The following is a 25355-nucleotide window of genomic DNA, read 5'->3' on the forward strand; positions in this document are numbered from 1 at the left end:
CTTTTACTGTCATTTCAATAAGGATTGTGGGATAATCATAGTAAAGATGTTTGAGGAATTTTCTTATTATGAATTACACATAAGAAAAACCCACTTACAGGGTAATGGTAGCCCAAGTCCGTAATTTCATTATACGAATTGATAGCTGACACTAAAGTGACTAAATTTTAAGTGCTGAAAGATATAACATGTTTCAGAGCTGGAGATATTGCTCAGCAGTGATGAGTGTTGGCTGCTCTTCCAGAGAACCTGGGTTCAATTCCTAGTACCCACATGACAGCTCACAACTGTCTGTAACTCCAGTTCAAGGGTATCTGGCATCTTCACACAAATATACATACAGGCAAAATACCAATACACATAAAAAAAGAAATCTTTAAAAAAAAAAGTCTCTCTCTAGAAGGTCCATTTCTCAATCATTTCACATTTAATTACATGCATTTTCTTTTCTGGAAAGAGCTATATACATCGGCACATAAATAAAAGGGCAGTTTACTAACCTCTGCTTCAGCTGCTTGGGACTGTAAAAGCTGCCGTACACGGAGTATGTCCTTTTCTATCTGCTGAATTCTGGCTATTCTTCGCTAAAATAAAAGAAGAGAACAAATCAGATATTAATTTTTTATGTGTCTCTGTGTACACATATGTGTGGGTACCTGTGGAGCTGTGTGACACAGGTGCTGGGAACCTAATCTGGGTCCTCTGGAAGAGCAACAAACTCCTTTAGCCACAGAGTCATTTGTCCAGCTCTAAGAATTCACTTTAAATAACAGTGCAAAGAAAACAGATCTGGCAAACTGCAGAGACAGCAGTGGGCTCAGCCATGAAGGGTAGTTTGCCTTTATCATTTTAATTATGCATAGATGTGTGGGTATGTGCACATGCATCAGGACCTCCTGGAACTCGGGTCCTCTGCAAGAGCAGTATGTGCTCTCACTAAAAGTCCATCTCTCCAGAACTAATATCTTTATGAAAAACATTAGCGTAAATAATCATTACAGCTACCAAATGTTATACCAAAACATTTTTATGTACACAGTCACACATGTAACATAGTCACACATTAATGACTATTGGGGTCAGTTTGGGTTTTTAATCTATTGAATTTTGTGTAATAAATCTCTAAGTATGTCTAGTAGAATTATGAAAATACATTATATATCCAATTGTGTGGTATATGTACTATGATAGGTCAAAACTTAAATGAATGTGGTGCCCTGGGTTCAGTCACTCCCAAAGTTATTAAAAATATTTCAAGGAATAGAAAAAATTATACTTGAAAAATTAATCTTTAATTTTTTTATTTTATTTTATGGAGATAGGGTCTTTTCCTCTGTAGCCCAGGCTGGCCTTGAACTCACCATAATGCCACTTTAGACTGCTAAGTGCTAGCTATGAGCCACCATGCCACTGTTGTTTAACCTAATCTACCACACTAATTTTGTATTTATACTCTGGCTGGCTAGTCTTAGGTAAACTTGACACACTAGAATGATTTAAAAGGAGGGAACCTCAACTGAGAAAATGCCTCCTTAAGATGTGCTGTAGATTAAAGAAAAAAAAAAAAGTGCGGTAGACAGTCCTGTAGGGAATTTCCTTAATTATTGATTGCTGGGGGAGGCCCAGCCCACTGTGGTGTTACTACTATCCTTGGGCAGGTGGGCCTGTGTTTTTATAAGAAAATAGGCTGGGCAAGCCAGGGGAATCAAGCCAGGAAACACTCCTCCATGGCCTCTGCACCAGCTCCTGCCTTGGCTTCCCTCAATGGACCATGACTTGGGATGTGTAAACAAATAAACCCCTTTTCCCTCCTCAAGTTGCTTCTGGTCATGGTGTTTCATCACAGAAATCATAACCCTAACTAAGACCCATAAAGCTAACAGGTTTGCATAAAACACAGCATAGCTGTAAAGAGAAAAATCTGATTTGTTTTACATCAGGGTTTATTTAAATTTACTCCTGTTATAATTCAGTATTTTTAGGACTTTCCTAAAGTACCTACTGCAACTAAAGTCACCTTATCTAGCCCACTTAGCCTAAAGCATGCTGTGTGGTTGAGGGTGGTCTTGAATTGTGTTCCTTTGGCGTCTGCTTTCCAAGTGAACATTGCTTTTATTTGCAATACAAGGACCACAATGATGGTAGTTTTGCATTCACACTGTGAAGAAACCATTGAAACACAGCATACTCACTTATGTATTATCTGTGGTTGCTTTCTGCGTTCTGTTTTTTTTTTTTTTTTTTTGGAGATAATCTTACTATGAAATCCTGGCTGGCCAGGAACTCAAGAGATTCACCTACCTCTGCCTCCTCAGTGCTGGGATTAAAGGTGTGAACACCACACCAGGCTAGAAGCAGGCTCTATTTCAACCCAATGGGCATCTTTCCAGCCTTTGCTAACATTCTGTGGGACCAGATGTCACTGAAAAAGTGTAAGTAAATAACCAAACTGGTAACAGAGATGATTTCACAAATGCAAGGACAGAAATAGGTTTTGAATTTCCCTGAATTATTTGCCAGTTATTTCTACATGTAGTACTGGACTTTTCCATCCTTTGAACACACTGTTGGCCAACCCTCTGTTCATTTAAAAACAAGGGCTGTCTTCAAGAATTAATCCTCATATTTTAGGGCTATTAACTGGTTTTCTTTATATTGTTGAAATTATTTTCCCTTTCTATTCCCGTAGGACAGAATTTTATGAAAATACTTCTATTGCTTTTGAGTTTCCATTATTTTGTTTTTCGAGACAGGGTTTCTCTGTATTGCCTGGAACTCCCTCTGTACACCAGGCTGGCCTTGAACTTAGAGATTCCCCTGCCTCTGCCTTCCCAGTGCTAGGATTAAAGGTGTGAGCCATCACCATCCAGAGTTTTCAGTCTTAAGGCCTCCAATGTCTTACATTTTCTTCTACTAATTTGAGCTCTTTTACATTAAGACTTAAGTGCTAGCATTTTTCACAGCAATTAACCAACAAATTTCTTTTAAGGTGGAGTTACTCACATCTGAGTCCCTTTTTGAGACAGGGTTCAATATGTAGCTCAGGTTGGCCTCCAACTCGACCTTCCTGCTCCAGCCTCCTGGGGGTTGGATTCTAAGTGTATGCCACAAAGCCTGGACTAAGCTATTTTGGTGTCTGCTGTCTTGTTTTCACTTCATGTGCAGGCACTCACTGTGCAGTACAGTAGACTCTTCAGTAATTTTCTCAGATATCTTACAAACATTTCCATTGTCTTCTTATTCCCATGACATGGTACAACTCATTTTAAACAGACAAAAAGTTAGTATCGTGTGCTTGAGGTCTATGAGATGAATCCAGAACATTTACACTATAGAAAATGAAGATCACTTAGACCGAGCCAGGCAGGGGAGGGGGGCTGTATCCACATCCTTTTTAGAAGTCACAAGTGTGGAAGCTCTTGCAGAATAAGTGATTCTTTATGAATCCTGCACCGTGCTGGCCCAGATGTGCTCTTGGGGCCACCACTCCATCAGAACTATTAACTCCATTGTCATTTTTTGGTACAACACTTACAAAAAGGAGTGCTTCTGGGTATTTAGTACACGCTCCACTTTAAAACCATGTGCACCCGAGATGTCATCTCGCACTGCTGTTGTCACTTGAAGGCCAGCCCTCCCATTAGCAATCTTTTCATCTTGTTTGTAGTTTAAAACTTAGTCTGCATATGCTTATTCCCAAGGAGAAAACGTCTGCTGTGTGCATTACTCAAAATTTGAAATTAAATTTCCTGAAATGTTAATGAACTATGCCATATCCAGAGTGAAGCAAGAACTAATGCACATATCTTAACAAAATGGCCAAGAAGAAGTCATGTTAATCTCTCTTCTGGGATACAGATCAGAAACCTTGGGATGTATCTATTTACATCTGTATATAATAAGAATTTTTATGTCTGTTATACTACCCATGTTCTCAAGGATCTCTAAAAACAGGAACAGAAAAAAACATAACCCATAGCTATAGTCTAAAAATGAAAATTTATATAAAACCAATGAAGGTTTTCTTTTTGTGGAAACAAGTCCGCTTGACATTTAAAAAATAATTGCATGAAAATCTCAAATTTAAATATAAATGTAAATAGAATATATTTTTGGAAACTGGTTATAGATTCTTGATTTTAATTCTAAGTGTCTATCTTTTTCTAGTTCGTAACATGCTTGTCATTATCCCAATGTTCCTGATGAAGACAAATTCTTATTTTGAATCAGTAAAATTCATCAGCCTTATATTTTATAATCTCATCTTGTTTAAGAAATTCTTTTCTGCTGGGCGGTGGTGGCACACACCTTTAATTCCAGCACTGGAGAGGCAGAGGCAGGCAGAGCTCTGTGAGTTCCAGACCAGCCTGGTCTACAAGAGCTACTTCCAGGACAGCCTCCAAAGCCACAGAGAAACCCTGTCTCGAAAAACCAAAAAAGAAAAAAAGAAGGAAAAAAAAACCCAAAAAACCTTCAGATATCTCCCTAACTAGTTGTAAATCAGCTATGAAATGTGTCATGTTACAGGTGTTAAATATTACCTCACGTATAACCATATTCTAACATAAATCCCACCCCAACCATGAAGTTATTTGCAACTGTAGCTGCTGGGAGAGGGCTGAACACTGAGTGCATCAGTCACACCCGAGGGCAGGCCACAAGCTCAGGGATAATTAGTTAGACAACACGAAATAGGCTCTGAGATTTTGTTTTCCCCCTTTCAGTTTTATTTTCATTTTAAGAGAAAGAGAGAATATGAAGTGGATCTTGGAGGAGTTGGAGAGGAAAGGATATGACCAAAATATACTGTATGAAAAAACTTCAAAAAAGACTAAATCAACTTTACAGAATACATGTATTTATACCACTATACAAAATACAAATATTAATTTGTTCTATTAGTTGCTATCTAAATATAATCTTTGAATGTTCTTCCAATGTATCTTTAAAGTTTTTTAGAAAAGCAAAAATAAAGAATTCTCCATGCTCACTTTGGAGCCGACAGAGCACCTGTGAAAACCCCTACAGGGCTAGAACACTAGGCAGTCACACATCTGTGTGCACACAGAAGGGCTCAACAGTGAAATCAACCCATGTTCTTGTGACCTTAGTGTGGTTTATCCTCATCCCTATCCTTCATGTTGTCCTCCTTAGCATCTCATACACAGATTGCTGCTGCTTGTTTTTGTTTTTCCGAAAACTAAGATTACAAGAAATAATCATCTCAAAGCAGCTGAAGCTAGTTACTGGCTGCCAGGAAATCAGCATCTCCCTAGGATTCTATGCAAGATGAGTAATAGCCAAATGGCAGAGGCAGAGTTAAGTCAATACTGGTTATCACTGCCCACAGTCATGAGAAACTGTTATCTTGAAATAGTGCTGACACAAGACAGGCTCCTTGATGGTGCTGATGGCTTTGTACATGTGAGGCAAGTGCTCTGCCACTGAACCCTGGCTCCACAGATATCATAATAATGCAGTTTAAGAAACATTATCAAAGCTGTGATGTGTGCAGTGTGTGAATACGCCATTCACCTGTGCTCGCTTCTCCATATCCTGGCAGGTGCCAAGCTGCTCCTCCATTGCAGCCCTGATCTGCCTTGCTTCATATTCCAGTTGCCTTCTTGTCATATCTGTTTGTAAGGAAAACTAAAACCACAAATAACATATTAATTTCTCACCGTTTATTAGTAAAACTAAAAAGCACACAAATGTCCATTTAAAAGGTGGTGGCACACACCTTTAATCCCAGCATTTGGGAGGCAGAGACAGGCGGATCTCTGAGTTTGAGGCCAGGACAGCCAGGACTGTTACACAGAGAAACCCTGTCTTGAAAAAAAAAATATCAAAAACCAAAACCAAAACAAACCGAAACAAAAATTGAGTAAATAACTATGTAAGTCACCATACTTAAGAAATCTATTTTTTTTTCTCTAAGGAATCCTAAATCCTGAGTATGGGCACCAGGCTTAGCTGGCATCCCTAACGAGATTGAGAGCTGCCTCAAAAAAAAAAAAAAAAAAAAAAAAAAAAAAAAAAAAAAAAAAAAAAAAAAAGCTTTAACTTAAACTGTTTCATTGAAAATATGCAAATAGTACAGTTAAAGTGGACCTAACTTTTGTCCTCTTATGATTTTTTTTTTTTTTTTATCTGCTGAAGGGGCACCTGATTGGTTACCTGACTTTTGTGGTGCTAGGGGTCAACCAGACCCTTGTATATATTAGGCAAGCACAGTGCCACTGAACTACACCCACAACCCTGAGGCACTACTTTCAATTACTAAGAGTACCTACCTAATATGCCACATAAACCTAGGTGTGATGGCACAGACCTGTAATCCCAGCCAAAGAGGATCAGAGGTTCAAGGTCATCCTTGGCCGCACAGGAGCTCAAGAGAACTGGGCTACATGAGACTGTCTCAAACAAAACAATAACTCTAGTATGGTTATGATTCTCCCCATGGACATCACGGGGAGAATCAAAGATAGGTGTGCATTACTCTTACCTTTCTGATTTTAAGAGAGAAAAAAAAATTCCATTTTTAGAATGAAGAAAACGAGTAAGAAAAAAGCCTATTTCTAAAATAAACATTAATAGCCAGACAAAATCAGCGGTGACTTTGGCAAGCACTTCACAAAGTGAGTGTTAACCCATCACTGGTCCTCGCACTGAGATAACTGCCAGGAATACAGAAGGATAAAAAGGAGGAAGAATATGAAGTGATAAAAGAACAGTTAGCAGAGACATTAGGGGTCATGGAGAGTATGAAGAAATGCTGTAAGACTGTTCACACTCCTCATGCTATTTATAGAGAACTGCTCCTGGTGTGTCTGGTCCAAAATGTTGTCATTTTAAGTTGCTCCCAAACAAAACACTCATGTACAGAACACAATTTTGTAGGCACTCCAAAGTCAGGGACACGTTGAAAGATAAAATGCTCTGCATGGTATTTATTTATTTAGAGACAGGGTCTCACTATGCAGCCTTGGCCGGCCTGAAGCTACTACATAGACCAGGCTAGACTTGAACTTACAGAAACCTGCCTACCTCTGTCTTCCTAGAGCTGGGCTTTTGGGACTAAAGGCAAGCACCACCATGCCCCACTGAGTGTCATTTCTTACTCTCTTCGAGTCTATATTGTTATTTCTCTCATTTGTCCTCCATTTCCCAACCATCCCCCAAATAAAAACGTTGAATGTGACATAGCTTATTATAATAATACAGTTTTGAGTTGGTAAGTACTATGATAATTTGATAAACAGATAAATATTTCCACATGGAAGTGCTTGTTAACTTGCTTTCATAATAAGAAAGGAAAGTATAGTAAATGATTATAAAATACAAGCAAGTTTACTAATGTTACTAATGGCCCATAATGATTTCGTATTCTTGTGTATTCTATCAAACATGATTACTTACTGAATTTATTTGACAGCTGATCTTTACTTCTGATAGTAACCCACTGCTCTTGAGTTGTGAAATATACTAAAGCCCTTTCTTGACCCTGACTTCATGGAGACAACAGAGCTCTGGATTTTGTATATTCTCCATTCATAGTCACCGATAATAAAACCATGCTGTGCTATTTTTAATCACAAATTTTAAAATCTCACCAAACCCTCTGGATCCTTTAATCTTCATTCATCAGAGACGTCCCAGTAGCTGCCTTTCCCTGTTTATGATGTCTTAAAGGCCAGGAGAGTCTGGAGGGCCCTGCACGGAGAGGGACCCTTCGCTTCCTCCCAAGACCCCTGGCTGCTCTAGGAAAGTGAGCACTTTAAGCCTGGAGTTCTAGCTTGTGCACTTGGGAAACCCAGTTAATTACACTCTGGAAGCCTTCTCTTCCTTTTATTTTCACTTTTTTGTCTACTGTGTTCTCTCAAAACTACTATGAGATAGTGGAAGCTGAAGCTAAGAATGCAGGTCATGCTGACAGTGTCTTACTGCAGCTCAGGCTGGCCCTGATTTCACAACCATCCTCAGGGCCGACAGCCCAGAACACTGTGGGTCTGAGCCACACACCTGCCTTATTTCCCTTTTTAAATATCACATAAAATATTGATGAAATATACAGCCTTGAGATTCCTAATATGTTTCAGAAGCTTTCTTTTTCCATTTATTTTTAGACAGGACCTCATGTATCCCAGCTTGGCCTCAGATTACTATATAGCTGAGGGTAACCTTTGATTTATTTTTTAAGAAAGACTTATCATTTTTATTTTACACGTATGAGTGTTTTGCCTGCATGTATATATGTATACCACGTGTGTGCCTGGTGTCCACAAAGGCCAGAAGAGGGCATCAGGTCTCTGAGGACTGGAGTTATAGATGCTTGTGAGTTTCCATGTGGGTGCTGGGAAGCAAATCCAGGTCCTCAGAAGAGCAGTGAGTGCTCCTAACTGTTGAGCCATCTCTCTAGCTCTAAGACTTTGAATTTCTGACATTCCTGCCTCAAATCCCTGAGTGTTAAGATTACATGTGGGGAACAGAGGAAGGCCTGAGTATGTGAAGTCAAGTAAATGTGTTTTCTTAATGTGGGCACGGCTATGTCAAGGACCCCACAGACTCAGACCCATGGGAGATGGCAATGCCTTCCCTCCTGGTCTGAGTGTCAATGCCCACCATAGCTGTCTTCCTCTGGATGTTTATGGCCTAATATTTATGACTTGGAGACTGTTCCCCTACGGAAACTGTTCCTACTAAACCTGCCTCTCTATTTATCTCTATGGAATAACTCTACCTCCTTGTTTAACATTATATACTAAACATGCTGAGCTTCCAGGGTGCTGTATCCCCATCAGAGAACCCAGTCCACCATTTCTGTGTGTCCATGTGTGTTTGTCTTTTCTTCATTCCCCCACTGCCTCAATCAGGCCCATCTCTGGAGTTGTGCTGGACACAGCATTATAGGCATGTACCATCACACCCATATGAGGCCTGGGATTGACCCAAAGCTATGTGCATGCTGGACAATAGAGGAGCACCCCAACTCTGAGAAACAACTATAATATAGGTTATCCCAAGAGTAAAAGTTAACACAGCGAGGAACAAGCCTAAAGGATTATTTTTTAACATTTATTATTTGTGTGTGTGTGTGTGTGTGTGTGTGTGTGTGTGTGTGTGTGTGTGTGTTTGCGTGCGTGCAAATGCATGTGCATGGCACAGCAGGAATGTGGAAGTCAGGAGACAATTTATGGAAGTTAGTTTTCTCCTACTACCAGGTGTATTCCCGGGACTGAACTCAGGCTGCCAGCTAGGCAGAAGCCATCTTACCTGCTGAGCAATCTCACTCATCTCCGTTTTAAAATTTTAAACAAAGGTGTATTTGTTAAAGGGATTCTATAATTCACAAAAAGATTAAGACCCCTGGCTATAGCTACTGGCATTTATACCTAGATAGAGTAAGATTTAAATTATCTGCAAGAATATTTTAGTTATAAAACCTATCAGGTGTGATTCCTATATTGTACAGAAAAAACAAGCCAATGGTATAATGTTTCTACCAATTAAAAATATAGTTGTCTAGTGGAATCTGGATTCAAATTCATGGGGGATTAAAATGAGTATCTGTTGGTATACAATAAACTTTCATTTTCTACTAAAAACTAACAGGCTAGTATGGTGATGCAGGTCTATAATCCTAGTACTTGGGAGGATCAGGTCCTCTCCAGCTATATAGCAAGTTTGAAGTCAGCCTAGGCTACAAAATACCTCGTGTCAAAACCAGAAACAACCCCCCACAAAAACAAACCTAACCAAACCAAACCAAAAATACTTGTTGACCACTATATATTTAGGTTAATAGCTAATTAAGACCATTCATTACTAATGCAGTTATCTCAAATGCCTTACCGATAATCTCAGTACTTTTAAAGATCCAGTTATTCAATCTCAGTTGTGTTCCCACAGTACTTACGTTTTCAGTTAAAGGCAGGCTATCTATTCTTTTTGTGAGGTTCTGAAGTTGAGCATAATACCAGTCTTTTTCCTTTTCTTCTTTGTCAAGATCAGCAAGGAGTAATGATCTATATTTAAAAGACAGGTAAGTTTACACAAGCTACAGAATATTGTCTAAGAATAACTTCCCAGTTGTTACTGTAAAACAGTAGTGAATGAGTGAGGAACTTACTGACTTGGATTTTGAAGTAGGATTTATGGTATTTTACTCAATGACATCTGAGTACCAAGTGTGTTCCTTCCCTGAGTAAGACAGTTCTCAACCTGACTAGTAACATGCTTCAATCAAGGGCCTTCTTCCATACCGTCTACAAGGTAAGTGAAAGGCATGGACAGAACAGATTTCAAAGCCAGAAGAAGAATAAACACTACACTAAAGGAGTTAAGCCAGCAGCAATGACTCTGGGAAAAAAGGAGAAGCCTGGAAGCTGCAGCCTTGAACACTGATGTCAGAGGCTGAGCAACAACACTGTGAATAAACGCATCATATATGCAGTCAGAGGAAGTCACTCTGAAGTACAGAAACTTAGCTTGGAATCTTAAAATGAATTTATGTAATTCCTGAAGAACCAGTCCCACCATACACCTGACCATTATATATATAAACATACAACAAAATAGTGTTACTGAGATAAAACTCAACAGAAGTATAAACAAAGTTCCTCATTGTTTTGTGCGGCTCTTTCCCCGAAGCAGTGTATGTTTCCAGTGCACATAACTACATGTATGTTTAGAAACATACAGACTCTATTATTTCACTTAAAAATCTATACTGGGGATCATTGCATATAAGAACAAAAGACCTACTATGTACTTTTGACGGCTGCCTAATATCCCATGTATCTCCCAGTATTGATGAATCTACAAAGGAGATACTATGGCAAGTTCTTTACTGGGGAGCACTTAGGGCCTTTTAAATACTTTGCTATTAACATAAATATGACATGAATGTCTTTATGTACTTCATTCCATACATGTTCAAGCATGCACACTTGGTAAATTCTGAGGGCACATGTATTTTAACTTACTGATCTAATAAGGTGTTAAATCAATTGTATAATATGTAATACAATTTTCATGAATTTAAGTTCATGACAAAAATTTTTTTTTGTGTGTTTTTTTGGTTTTTGGAGACATGGTTCTCTGTGTAGCTTCCCAGATCGTCCTGGAACTCGCTTTGTAGACCAGGCTGGCCTCGAACTCACAGAGATCTGCCTGCATCTGACTTCCAAGTGCTGGGATTAAAGGTATGTGCCACCATAGCTGGCTATGACACTCTGTATCAGTGTTTTACAAAAGAACATGACATAAATTTGTTGACTCACCTAAGGTCATAACGCTATTATCTAACATACATGTTACCATTTAAATGTCTGACCTAACTTTTAGGTATAAAAAGATAAGGCACCTTCTGGGTATTAAGAGTCCTAAAATACTTGAGCCAAGCATGGTGGTGTATGCCTTTAATCCCAGCATTCTGAGGCAGAAGTAGCTGAATCTCTGTGAGTTTCAGGACTGCCAGGGCTATACAGAGAAACCCTGTCTGGGGGAAGGGGAGGTGGAAGAAGTAAGAAACTAAAAAGGTAATGAAACAGAAAATGCCCTAAGGAGCAGGCCATGTCACCTGCCATCAAACTCTCCTCTGTATCTTACAAAACATCAAGCCTCTTCCATGTACGTGCAGTACTTACTACATAGGAATAAACGTTACCTTTCTTTTTCGAGCTCTTCCAAATATCCAGTACTTTCTCTGCTTCCATTTACAAATGCTCTTCTTGGAAATGATCCTACGGGAACAGGACTGCACTCTCCTGAGCGGCTTGACACCGATCCCTCCCGACTTCCATAGGAACGGAGGGACATTTTTGAGCGTAGTTTCACTCCAGGGAAACTGCTATCTAAGTTAAATTCTAAGCAGAGACAAAATTCTTATGTAGTAACTGTTTTATGTCATGTAAAATATTCCTAAAGCAATTACATTATTTTAAAAGTGAAGTCTCAGGTTTCTATTTTAACTACAAACATATATGACTGAATAAATATTTAGAAAAGTTAAAAACTTCCCTGCAAAGACAGCTTGAGTCATAAGGAAAACAAGTATGTTAAAGGAAATTACACAAAATGTCCATCCTTAGATTCCCTGGAGACAGTATTTAAGAATTCAAAAGTAATTAGTCTAGTTTCAATTATTACTAAGCAGGGTCCCTGTTTAACACTGGAATTTCTACAGAACAAAGTGAGAAAGACATCTTTAAACAGATTCTGTTAGAAATGGCATAAGAAAAGCCAGGAACACAAGTCCAGATGGAACACAAAAAACTTGAGTCTACCTGCCATGGGAGTCTTATGACAGATGGCACACAGAAGCCTATTTAGTGACTGGTAGAATACAATGACTTTTAAAAAATAGCTTAGAACTTTCCAGGAGAAAACTTAAAACCATACATTGAAAACCAATGACATGAAGTGGAAACAGCAAGCAAGCAGACCTTTTATCTATTTGCATTTAACAGCCTCGACCCAGTGTGGAGATGGGAGGAGAAAGATGAACCCATGGTCCAAATGAGAGCAGCTGAACTCTGAATCAGTTGTCAAGTTATCCTAAAACAGTGTTTTTAAAATACTTTAAAAATGTACCTTTAAGACGCTCTAGTAAGTCAATCTGTCCAGAAGAAGTCATAGTTTCATCTTCAATACTTCCCTGTAGCTGTTTAAGTACTTCCTATTAAAAAGAGCACAGTACATTAACATGAAATTCTAAATAACTTCTTGAGTACATGAATCTGTATTTCTTGGCATTTAGATATGACCAGGGAGAAAGTTATTTCAGTTCAGGTTGACAACGAACCATAAGCTAGAACGTATATTAATGTACTATCTATTATTGTTATATTTCCAATAGCAATAATGGTGGCATCTTGTGATAACAGTGATTATGAGGAGTCTCCATGCAAGACATTCATGGCACACAAGGCAATGGGAGGCATGTTATGAAGAAAAAGACAATGAAACAAATCCATTATTTTGTACAATGTAGGCTAATAAAACATCTGTTAATTTTTATGAAAGGTGGAATTACCATCATTTTGAATCAGCTGACACATACAGTCTTGCTTAAGACACACACACACACACACACACACACACACACACACACACACACACACACACACACACACAGAGGCTGTTTAGAACGTGTACCTCTTGGGCCTGTATCTGCATGACCAGGACACAGTCTGCTCAGCTTACTCCCCAAGTGCCGCAGCACACTCGAACAGATTGCTAGAGCCCTGACTTACACTTGACAGACTCACATCTGCTAGCTGCCTCCTGCCCTGATGTCACTGCCTTTTTTTCTCACATAAACTACTTCTTGATATTTTTTTTTCAAAAAGTGTCTGAAAGTCATTTTCAATCCAATTTTTCTGTCCAGTTACCTGTAAGCCTTGTCTTTTATTTGTATTACTTAGTAACTTAACTTATACTTCGCATATATTGAAGCACACCACTCTGGCTTCCAGCATGGCCTTTGTTTGGCCAATTTGATTTTGAAAATGCAGAAAAATGCACTGAGTGTCTGTAAACCTGAAACTAAAGTGTTTCTTACTGTATGGGAAAGTGATCAACAGAGGCCCTGAGAAGATCTTTGAAAAAGTGGGCCAACATGGGAGGGGCAGCACCACTGCTCTATCTTCATCTTGCCACTGAAAGCACTGAGGAGAACAAATGACCTGTGGTCTGAGCGTGTAACCTTCGAACAGACCATGGTGTTATTCGAAAGGCTTGGGGAGGAAGGTGTGGGGACCTGAAGGTAAAGGATGTCATGTTGAAATCATCTCCAGAGAATGTCACCACTGTGAGAATGAGACCATATTCATGTGGGGACACCTCCCTTCAGTGAGTGCGGAGCATGCCCAACTGTCAACTTCAGGTCACTTCACCTCTTTCACAGTTTGAGACTACCACTGTAGATGTGATTTTTTTCCCCCAGGGCTCTAACTCTCCTTCCATCCATGGCTACTCTTGTAGCAGTCTTTTAACAACCTTATCACCTTATGACAAGATGATCATAGCACAATATACAGAAAAACAAAGTATGCAAAAAAGAATACCATTGAACATGTTTGTACAGAATGACAAGAAAAAGCTTCTCTCTACCTCTGGTGATAGAATTATAAAGTTAAATCAGTGAATGAGCTGGAGGTAAAGCTCAGTGGTAGACTGCTTACCCAGGACACACAAGACCCTAGAATTAGTCCCTCCCCAAATCCCTTACTCACTAAGTTATTCTGATATTGCTCAAATTTCCTAATCTTAAAACTGTTTAGCATTCACAACTTGTAATACATTTTTTTTTTAAGTCTCTGAAGCAGATCTTACAATCTGAATTTGAATCCATGGGGTAGAAAAAAACTGACTCCCACAAATTGTCCTCTGACTTCCATATGTGCAACACAGGCACACACATAACAGGTAAATAACTGTGAACACAAAGTCTCGGTGGCTGGGTACAGCTTAGCAAATGCTTTTTGTAGAGAGTATGTGTCACCGTAGGCTTAATTCTCGGGCCAATACCAAAGGCTCTGTACATCTATTAGAAATTTGATAAAAGCAGCAATATAAATAAAACAAATGAAATTTAAGGATAAAAGGGTTTTAAGAGTAGCAATTCTAAAAAGTATCAGCTTGTGCTAATTTGTCTGTTACATTATCTTTGATAAGTGCTTTGACTTAGGAGCTTCACTAAGCAAAACCAGACATGCCAACTCACTCATATCCAGTTACTTTGCCTTAGATGACAACATCTAGCATGATTTACATTACTTACAGCTTGCAATGAATAGTCTATGCCTACTTCCTAACAAAAATAACACCAATTGTGTTTCTATTTTGAGGCTCAATATATACAGGTACAGATCCTTGATGGCTTAACCTTTCAAGGTTTGGTCCCTTCAAGTTCTCGCCAGTGCATCTTCGGTCCCCAGGAATAACCACTATGCTGGAACTAGACAGCATGCAGTCCTTCAAGTCTCTGTGTTTTCCACTTTAATATAATCTTACCTGTAGGATGCCTCCATGTTTTACTGCATGTATTCATTCATTACTTTTTGGTGAAATACAGAAGTCTACTATATGAATTCACTCCCGGTTTATTCTTTCTTCTCCTAATGGGACATTTGGATGGGACCAGTCTGAAGGCTACTGTGAAGAATGCTAGTATGATCATTCTGTACAAGTATCTAGCAGACATACACACTTACTTCTCTTGGGGTGATTTCAAGTTCAAATGCCGAATCACAGTGTTTACCCTGAAAAGAAACTGGTGTGTGTGTGTGTGTGTGTGTGTGTGTGTGTGTGTGTGTGTGTGTGTGTGTGTGTGTGTGTGTGTGTGTAATAGGCCCAGTGCAGTATGTGAGCATTTCAATATTCCAATTTATGTGTATCGTCTTTTAAAGCTTAGTCATTTGACTAGGAGTAAAATGATCTTTGTATTTCCCTGATGACAGGTGATACTGAACTACTTTCCATTAGTGTACCTGGCCATTAAGCTTCCTTTTAGAATTATCTTTTTATTTTTTGCAGCCATGTTGCAAAGCACTGGATATTTAACCCCATCTGTCTGTCTACTCCTGTGTGTGACGTATACCTGTGGGGGGTCAGGAGACTTCTGGGAGTCAGTTCTCTTCCATCTTGTTGAGGCAAAGGCCTTGAGCTTCTGGGAAATGGATCCTCCAGTCTCTGCCCCTCCTCTTACCTTAGGAGTGCTGGGACTACACTCATCAGCACAGCATTTTCTCCTGGGGATCTCCCTGTTGTGCCACTGGTGCTTTTATCCTTACCCACTGACCAGCTCCCTAGCTCCCCAAATTAGACCTTATTGTTTATAATACAAGTCCTTTATATACTTTGAAACAAGTTCTTTTGTCAAATATATGTACAGCATGGTAAATGATTTTCCTTAGTCAATGATGTCCTGTTTTTCATTTTCTTATTGAAGTCTTCTGGAAGATAGAAGTTTTTGATTCTGATAAAGCCTGTACTGGCTAGTTCGATGTCAACCTGCACAAGCTATAGTCATCAGAGAGCTATTCTCATCAATTGAGAAAATGCCTCCATAAGATCAGGGTATAGGCAGACCTATAGGGCATTTTCTTAATTAGTGATTGATGGGAGAGGGCCAAGTCCATGTTGGGTGTTGCCATCCCTGGGCAGTTGGTCCTGGGTTCTATAAGAAAGTGGAATGACCAAGCCATAAGGAACAAGCCAGTAAGCAGCAGTCCTTCATGGCCTCTGCATCAGCTCCTGCCTTCAGGTTCCTGCGCTGTTTGAGTTCCTGCCCTGATTTCCTGTGGTGTTAAACTGTGATGTGGAAGTGTAAGTCAAATAAAACCTTTCCTCCCTAAGTTGCTTTGGCTATAGTATTTCATCATAGTAACAGAAACCCTAAGACAAGTTGGTACCAGGATAGTGGGGTATTGCTGTGACAGACCTGACCATGTTTTGGGGAGGACTGTGGAAGGATTTTGGAACTTTGGGCTAGAAAACCACTGAGTATTCAAAGTTTGAAGAGGTGCTTTGTGGGATCTTAAAAACAAAAATGTTGATGGCAGTGTAGAAGATGGAGGCCTGGCTTCTGAAGTTTCAGAGGGAAGTTTAAAGACTATCAGGGCCATTTGTTATTCTGAATTCTGTGGTTCTGGTTAGCTGGGTCTAACAAGATTCCAGAACTACTGAAGTGAAACAGTTGCTTTGCTGGGATACTCTATGTTGTTTAGCTGGGGCTGAGAAGATAGCAGTGATTAAGAAGAGCCCAGCACGTTGGTGGTGCACGCCTTTAATCCCAGTGGTACAGAGGCAGGTGGAAAAAAAAAAAAAAAAAAAAAAAAAAAAAAGAAGAAGAAGAAGAAGAAGAGCCCAGCAGGTGAAATCTTCTGGGAAGTGTTTCCTGAGAGAACATTTTTAATTATAGATACAATTCTCTATCAAAAATTTATAGCATTTTTGGCATTTTATCAATTTTCCTTTTTTTTCTCAAGACACTATTATATTTATGTTAAGAACCCTTGACTAACCCCAACACCTAGATTGCTTATGCACTACCTCCTACTTTCTTTTTCTTGATTATGACCCTTTAATTTAGATTGAAGACATGGAAGTCTGCTTCCTTGTTCTTTAGCCTCCTATTTATACAACTGACATGTGTCTTGGGAACCAGCCAATATTGGCACAGCAGATGTATCCCTTAAATATTTCACTATGGTTTTCATCTCTGCTGTATTTTCTGGTGGTTCTTACCTCTTGAGCACTAAAATTCTGCCCCTTGGTGTTAAGGTTTTTAATATGGTCTAAAAAGTTCAAAACTTGGCAAATGCTTTATAAACCTAAAGTTTCTTTCCCTGTAGCAAGTCCTATATGCTAATATTATGCCTTTTATTCCTTCCCCACCCTCCTCCTCCAAGACCCAATGTCCACAGCAAAAGCAGCCCCGGTTTGGGGCTCTTCTCACTTGCCTTCAGGTGTGTTCTCTGGGCAAAGCTGTCTGCTTGTGCTCAGAATAAAGCTCAGCTTGTACTTAAAACCAATGTCCCAGAGAGGAACATCACCAATAATCTCAGTCTTGCTTTGCTTTTCATGATGCTGGGGATTTGACATATCATTCCTAATACAATATTTCAGCAGGTATATTTAAATAGGGGTTCTTTCTAAACACAGCCACATTACCATACTTATATCTAAAGTAAGTACTTCCTCAATACCCTCAAATATGTGGTCTGCTCGTATTTCCCTAACTTTTAATGTACATTCTCCTGTTATCCCACAGTATTTTTATGTTTTTATTGTGAGGTCATGTAGCCAACAACAGGACAGTACCCTCTTTTGCCAGTAGATGGTACTATTGCTTGTATTTTAGGCTCCCTAGTTTAATCTGAAGATGTGTCTTGCCTTGCTTTGTGGTGACTAGGTTAAAGGTCAGGAAACATGCTTTGGCATTGTTCTATGCGTCCAAAGAGTGTTTGAACTACTGTACTGCATTAACTTTAACCCAACATGGAAATTATCAACGGTTTCAAAAGCACCTTTTTAAAATCAACAGAAGACAAAACGGGTTCCAGCTCTTTAACAGCCTAGAGCCCATTAGGAATCCACAGCTTCACTGCAGTCTGGAATTACTGATGCCGTAAGCCCGATGCTAATGAAATACGAGGATGGATCTGCAAGGGTGTGTGCAGAAACCCCTTGAGTAGTCACCGAATGCTGGGCACCTTACATGTATTCCTCCTGATGCAGACTGTGCTTGGTCTGTGAGCAAGCAGCCCGAGGTGTGACTTGTATGGTCACTCTCAAAGACACTCTACTTCAGCATGGAGATGGACCTAAGTGTCGATTAAAATGTCTCCTCCAAAGTGTTTTTTAAAAACAATTTTTGGATTTGCTTAAATAATGAAAGAAAAACTTGAAGCTAGATCTGAGTTCTGCACTACAAACTGGATTTGTACTGTCTAAACAGGTCCTCCAGGAGGTTTGCCAAGTGTATGCAATCAGACAGACCAAAATGTGTCTGCAGTTTCTATCCTGAACTCTCACAAACGCATGCCCTGTACAAGTTTAAAGTGCATTGTGCTGTAGTGTTAAGATAAGAAATGGCTTTTTAACCTATGAGGTAACTGACTCAGGTGTTTTAAGTCACTGATAGCAGCCTGTGGTAAGGAAAAACAAGTGCTTGTTTATAGTTTACCTATTTCCAAAACGAGTTTTGGAGATGTTATTGCCACAGAGTTTAATGGCAATTAGAATGGGAAAAAGATAATAGAAAGATAGGTAAGACAGTATGTAAGAGCAAAGGGCTGAGCTGTTAGGATGCTGGAGCTAAAGGATAAAGAAAGTGAACAGTTTCTTCAGTGAGACACAACAGTCTAGAAAAGAAGGGAGACTTTGAGATGACAGAAAAAGAACTAGACAGACTAGGAAATGTGTATAGATGAAGAAAGTAGAGTATTCAGAGGAAAAAGTCAGGAAGTAAGATGTTAAAATAGCCAAGCAATAGAAAAATCACAAAACAAAATTTCCCCTTTGGGAAGGAAATAACCATTTCTGTTGACAATCTCCAATTTTATGAAGTTACTACATTCCGTGGTATAAACATCCCTAACTGGAAATTAATTAAATAAATTTTAATAAATTAAAAACTAAACTTTTAATCAATTACTTTAAAGACAAAATGTTTTCCCTTCTAAACACTAAATTCTGTGGAACTTTTCTTGCTATTTGGCAAACCAACTTCAGGGCTTGGAAGTGCCATAGGAATCATCATCTAGGCTTATGGTACCTACATTTTCCAAATAAGATAATGTGATATTTGAGATACACTGTAAAATAAAGCTAGTTTCACTAAGCTATACAGAAAAACCTTTCCACTAAACTGAATATAATGATAAAGTAGGGGGTCTTATTTTTAAACTTGAAAACGAAGAATGAATTAGTCACCAGAGTTAATTTTTTTTACATGATTCATTACATTAACACATTTCCTAAGAATATGTTAACTTTTCTCAGAAAGAGTTTATATATTATTGTCTAGCTTAAAGTATACTTTTGAGTAAGTAAAGTGTCTTAGTTATTCCAAGTTTACAAGAGGGAATACTGAATGAAAGTGGATAAGCTACAATTAAAAGTTGCAGTCTTGATACCTTCATATTAGATGCCTCAGTTTCCAGTTTTGTAAGATGATTGGAATTATCTTCTAGCTCTTGTCGAAGATTTGAGTTCTCCATCTTCAGTGCCTCAACTTGCTTTAACAACTGATCATATGAAGCTGCAGCCATCCTTGACTACCCTTGGACCTATAAGGTTAAAAAGGATTTTGAAATTCACTACTAAAAATGGAGATGCTGCTTGTTTTGTTTTGAAGAAAGAGACAAAGGAAGCAAAACTGTCCAGGCAGGAGGAATGGTGCCTGTGTGCCGGTCTGGTCTTCAAACAACATCACTCAAGCAGTGGCAGTTTTTTAAGAGGACAGAACACGGGGTCTTAACTGAAGAGACACAGGATTAAAGCAGAAAGCAGAACCTCAGCCCTATTTCCACAGGTAAGAATCTTTCAAGGTTAAAGATGATCTAACTAGCTCTGTATGTCAACCTTACAGAACACAACCATTGATAAAGAATTTGTATAATTAATGTACTTTAGTCTTGGATTAGGACATAGTTTATAGGTTTTTAGAGCCAGAATAGATTAATGAGACCACAGAGTCCATTCTACCATTTTTATTTATGAAAGGCTTGTCTTAAAACATCATCCATGGTGAAGTTCTGAAGATTTAGGATTTCACAGAACAGCAGCCATTCAAAATCATCACAAAGGAAAACATAAAACTCAGAACGTTGATGGGAAGAATAGCACATTCTCTGGCAAAAGGTGGTCAGTATTCAAACTGAGGCTAAAAGATACTTGAAAAAAAGAAAGTGGAGAGAATGGAGGAGATGAGAAAGAGCGGCTGGGTAATAAAAGGTTGTTGGTGTGACCAGATACAGAATGATACAAGGGATATTAGGATTAATCAAGAAAGATTCATGAAGCCCAGATTCTCTTTTAGTTTAATGTCAACTCACTTTGGAATAAAAACTAAGCATAAACAATTCTGAATTATTTAACACGAAAATGGTATATACATTTAAAGACCTTGATATAAAATGCTTCCACAAAAGGAAAGAAACCTATTTAGAACAATGCAGGCTGCTTGCACCATTGGCTATTCATGACAATACTGGAGTTGTATAACTTGAGCACCCTAACAACGAATCAAGGGACTCGGATCTAATCCGTCAGTTCTACAAGGCCAGAGTCACTGGTGAACCTGGGACAAACCAATGTTTCCTGAGAAGGGGAGGCCTGGGCTGGAGAAGTTTTCAAAGGTAAAAACAAGGAGAACTTGCATTTGGAAGCATGGGTCTTAGGCTCAGGCATGGCCCATCTATTGGTTAACTTTGACCCCTTCATTATTTCAATTTGTAGATGGCATTTAGCACTTGCTTTAATGTCACTTACAGGAATGGTTTTAGTAGTCAGTAACAAAATACAGACTGAAAAACAACAATTCTAATAGCACAAAAGCACACATGAAGCAGAATTTCTTAGCAAGACCTTTGAGTGAAGCCTCCCTTCCCTTACACCAGGGATACGAGGTAAAGAAGTAAACCACTTTCTACAGGACCACGGAGAGCTCTTAAAGACAAAGGAGAAATTCACAGGATTAATCATTTTTGTTTTATACATGGAAATAATAAACACGTCCACAAATATACAGCACATTGAAATCATCTGACAAGTGGGGATTCTGACAAATCTTTTAATAATTAAGCCTCCAAGTAATTTATTTAAAATATAGTTATAGGTAATGTTACACTACAAAACAAAGGAAAAGGCGATATGGGGGTATGCTGAGACAGGTCACAATTACAAAATCACAAAAAGTGCAAGCTATGTCCAGCAGGCAGAAACTACCATGAGTGTTCAGGTGGGGTTTGATGTTTGGACATTGTCTGAAAACAAGAGTGTAATGCCCATGGAGGCCAGAAGAGGGCATCAGATCCTCTGGAGCTAGAGTTACAGGTGGTTGCAACCCATCCAATGGTTGAGAACCCAACTCTGGAAGCACAGCAAGCACTCTGGCTGAAAACCCCAGATCTGTTTTGAATGGTGGTCTTTCAAGATTTTCACGACCTCTACTTCCCTTAAGAACCTCAATCACTGAAGATCTTCTGCTCTAACAATGAAATAAGGAGACAATAAGATGCTTTATGGAGGAATACTCAACCTTATAACCCTTCTTGGAGGCTGAAGTTGTCATTCCCTAACCTGTAGTTGATCTATACAAAATTTGTGAACTCATGCATTTCCTTTAGGAAGTCTTTTAATGCAATCATAAGAATTTCGCACCTAATAGTGCACCTGGAAGTCATTCAATGGCTTTTTTAATGGCTGGAGGTGATGCTTGCCTAGAATGTGTAAGGAGTCAATCCCCAGCATCTACACAAGCACAGCAAAGAAGCCTGAGAGTTTCAATGGAACAGCTAACACACCAGAAAACAGAACTTACCAAACTGACCCCCATGAAGAGATGGGACACTTTTCACGGAAAATTTACAATATGGCTAGGCATTGTGCTGTATACCTACAATCAATCTGAGCACTGCAAATCCTGACAACATGAAGAATAATGACTGGAAAAGGAAGGAAGAAACAAAAAAAAAAAACTTTTTTTTTTTTTTTAAATTTTCCAAGCTAGAGTTTCTCTGTGTAGCCCAGGCTGTCCTGGAATTTGCTTTGTAGACCAGGCTGGCCTCGAACTAAGAGATCTGCCTGCCTCTGCCTCAAAACTGCTGGGATTAAAGGAGTATGCCACCACCATCCAGCTCCCCCCTCCCCCAAAACACTTAAATGTGAAAATATAACACTGCCAGATTCCAAACTGATATGCTAATTTCAATAAAGGATTTAATTCCAAGAAGAGTATCTTACTCATTGTAACATTCTCTAACAACCAATGCAGATCTTAGCCACTGTCTTTCTGCTATCTGCTAGGCCTCCTAGCCAGTGACATTCCTCCTTTCTTACATCCTGAAAATTGCTATGAATGTTGTCTGGACCAAGTGTGGCAAGCTTTAAGGTGGCCATCACAATTAAATTACAGAGGGTGAGGGTGGTGGCAAACATTTTTGGGGGGAGGGCCAAGGTCTCACTATTGGCTCTGGCTGGTCTAGACCTCCCTATATAGAAAAGCTGACCTCACTCACAATCACTGAGATCCTCTGCCTCCCAGGTGCTGGGATAAAAGACGTGGGCTACCATGCCAAACTGCACATATTTTCTGTAAGGGAAAATAACAAATATTATAAGCCTTTGTAGGCCAACATGATTCTGTCACACCTTCTGGTCTTTGTAGCACAAAAGCATTCTCAGAAAACACAAAACTGGGAAGGCATGCTATCTTCCAATAAAGCCAATTTATAAAAAAAAAAAAAAAATGGTAGCAGTTTGCAAACCCCTAGCATCTATTCTGATTTTCAAATATTCAAGTGTGGTCCACATAACTTCAAAGGCTATTGAGAAACTTGTAAAATTAGTATTTACTTTAACTAATAAGAGGTAATCTATTATGCTGAAAAGAACAGTGAATGAGGAAGTCTCATCTCAAGCCCCTTGACTTTTTTAAGTCACTCATTTCCTTATCATTTTAGCTACTTCACAAACTTTTGAGATTGTAAATTCACATTTTCAAAAACTTAACAATCACTTAGATATCCTAGGAGACAAGAAAATTCCCAATACTAGTTAGGAATAAAGCTGAGTGAGTGGTGTTTACTTCAGGAATGAAAGGTTAGTCAACATTACAAAAACCCATAAATGACTATTTCAACTATTACCAGAGAAAGCTCAAACCAGAAATTCCATTTTTATAGTCATTCATATAGAATTGTGTAGTTGTCTCCTATGTAGGAAATCAATTTCATAATATTATGCCATTTATTTTTCACTGTACAGAAATGTAAAGTTATAATCCAACTGTATTTTATTTATATTAAATTTCTACCACACTAAATCATACTGTGTCTCAGGACTCTCCATTCAGCCCCTAAATAAAATTTCCTAGATTCCTCTCAAGAAAGGACATAGGCTTTTCATACCAGTTTCCTCTCTTTTCCTAGTTTGAGTTTCTATGAATAATCACCACTCAACACCAAATCACACATGTCCTTTAAATAGCTAATCTTTTCAGATTCCAATGCTATGAATTTTAAGTTTTTCTAGCAGATCTACTGCATATACAACTGTATGAACTATAAACAAAAGTACATTTTGCCTTGTTTCCCAATATTTATATCTCATTCTTTTTTGTCATATTAGCTTGAAACTACAAAATGTGTAAATTATCTTGTTCCTAATTTTAACAGGAATGGTTTACTGTTTAAGCATTTAAATTTCTTATTCTTAGATTTGCTAATATTTAAGTGTATTTAGGGACTTTTCTTCCATATAAAAGTGTTATAAGGAGTAGCTGAATATTTTTTCTTTCTGAAATTGTTTTTCTAATGTTGGGCCATCATCCATTCCTGAAATAAATCACACTTGTTGCATGCTTTATTCTCTTGAATTTTCAGTAGTACAGTGTCCTTTTTTATTTATTTATTTATGAGAAACCAGAGAGAGAGAGAGAGAGAGAGAGAGAGAGAGAAAGAAAGAGAGAGAGAGAGCTCTATCCAGTCTGGAACTATGTAGATCAGCTGACCTTGAACTCACAGAGGTTTTCCTGACCCTGCTTCCTAAGTGCTGGGAATAAGGGCGTGTACCACCACACCTGGCAATTTTTACAATGCTTTAAGGCAAGATTTTATATGCTACGTCCATATAATGAAGTGGTGCATGTTTTGTTTTGTTTTTCGAGACAGGGTTTCTCTGTTTAGCTTTGGATGCTGTCCTGGCACTTGCTCTGGAGACCAGGCTGGCCTTGAATCAGAGATCTGCCTGCCTCTGCCTCTCAAGTCCTGGGATTAAAGGTGTGAATACTTATTTCCTTTTATTAACATATTTCTTACATTGGTTTCCTTAATAGAACTGTTAAGGGTACCTACCAACTTTCTTTAATTACAGCCCTGATAATGGTTTATGGGTCTTAGTAGATAAGTGCCCTTTTGATTTCCAGAAAACTCATGATTTCCTGTTTGTCTAGAGCAGTGGTTCTCATCCTTACCAACACTGCACCCTTTAATACAGTTCCTCGTGTTGTGGTGACCCCCAACTTCATAACATTATTTTGTTGCTACTTCATACAAAAATGATATGCACTATCAATTACAGGAGCAAAGAAACAGAAAACAAGACAAATTCAGAGAAAAATGAAAATAACCTTCCATTACAGAATAAAATAATGGATTCTTCTCTACGGCTACATAATGGGACCAACAAATACTTATAACTTGATATAAAAATTTTTTTCCTATAGAAAATAGCCCTAGAAGAGTCACCCTTTCATTTTGAGCTGATAGAACCAATTGTGTCAGTTGGAAAGCCAAGCTCCCACCAATACGATGAGATGCAGTCCCCATCTAAGTCAGGGATAAAACACAGCCACTATTTATAATTTTCAGAGTATATTGGCTAGCAGAGTTTTGGTTTGGGTGCCTGCCCTTTTTGCCAAAAGAAAAATCACCTTGAAGAACTATTTTTGCTTTGTTCGACTATTCTTCTGTGTGTTGCCCACGTTTGTTTCCAACAATGGGTTCAAGTGTGTTTGAGTCACAGGAACCTGTAAACCTTTTGTAGACAGGGTCTCTGCATTAGTAATAAAGCTAAGATACTATATTAAAGTGGGACCCAAATCTGACTGGTAGAATTCAGGG

The 25355-nt window shown here is 38.7% G+C and overlaps 1 protein-coding gene across 9 annotated transcripts in view; it reads right to left on the minus strand.

The window, feature by feature from the left end:
* The window catches only part of Apc (APC regulator of WNT signaling pathway), a 104061-nt gene that overhangs the window by 40009 nt on the left and 38697 nt on the right, over positions 1 to 25355 (minus strand). For 7 of the 9 annotated variants that reach the window (XM_035440208.1, XM_027400701.2, XM_027400703.2 and 4 more), the window contains exons 2-7: positions 19647 to 19799; positions 12595 to 12679; positions 11669 to 11867; positions 9917 to 10025; positions 5536 to 5649; positions 501 to 584 (exon numbers count right to left, since the gene is read on the minus strand). In XM_035440208.1, the coding sequence (XP_035296099.1) occupies positions 501 to 584; positions 5536 to 5649; positions 9917 to 10025; positions 11669 to 11867; positions 12595 to 12679; positions 19647 to 19781 (726 nt within the window). In that variant the 5' untranslated portion in view covers positions 19782 to 19799. The remainder of the gene's footprint in view (positions 1 to 500; positions 585 to 5535; positions 5650 to 9916; positions 10026 to 11668; positions 11868 to 12594; positions 12680 to 19646; positions 19800 to 25355) is intronic. The other 2 variants (XM_035440207.1, XM_035440206.1) reach the window with 1 other exon arrangement.

The sequence above is a fragment of the Cricetulus griseus genome, chromosome 2 (assembly GCF_003668045.3).
Source record: "Cricetulus griseus strain 17A/GY chromosome 2, alternate assembly CriGri-PICRH-1.0, whole genome shotgun sequence".
In the NCBI taxonomy this organism is placed as follows: Eukaryota; Metazoa; Chordata; class Mammalia; order Rodentia; family Cricetidae; genus Cricetulus; species Cricetulus griseus.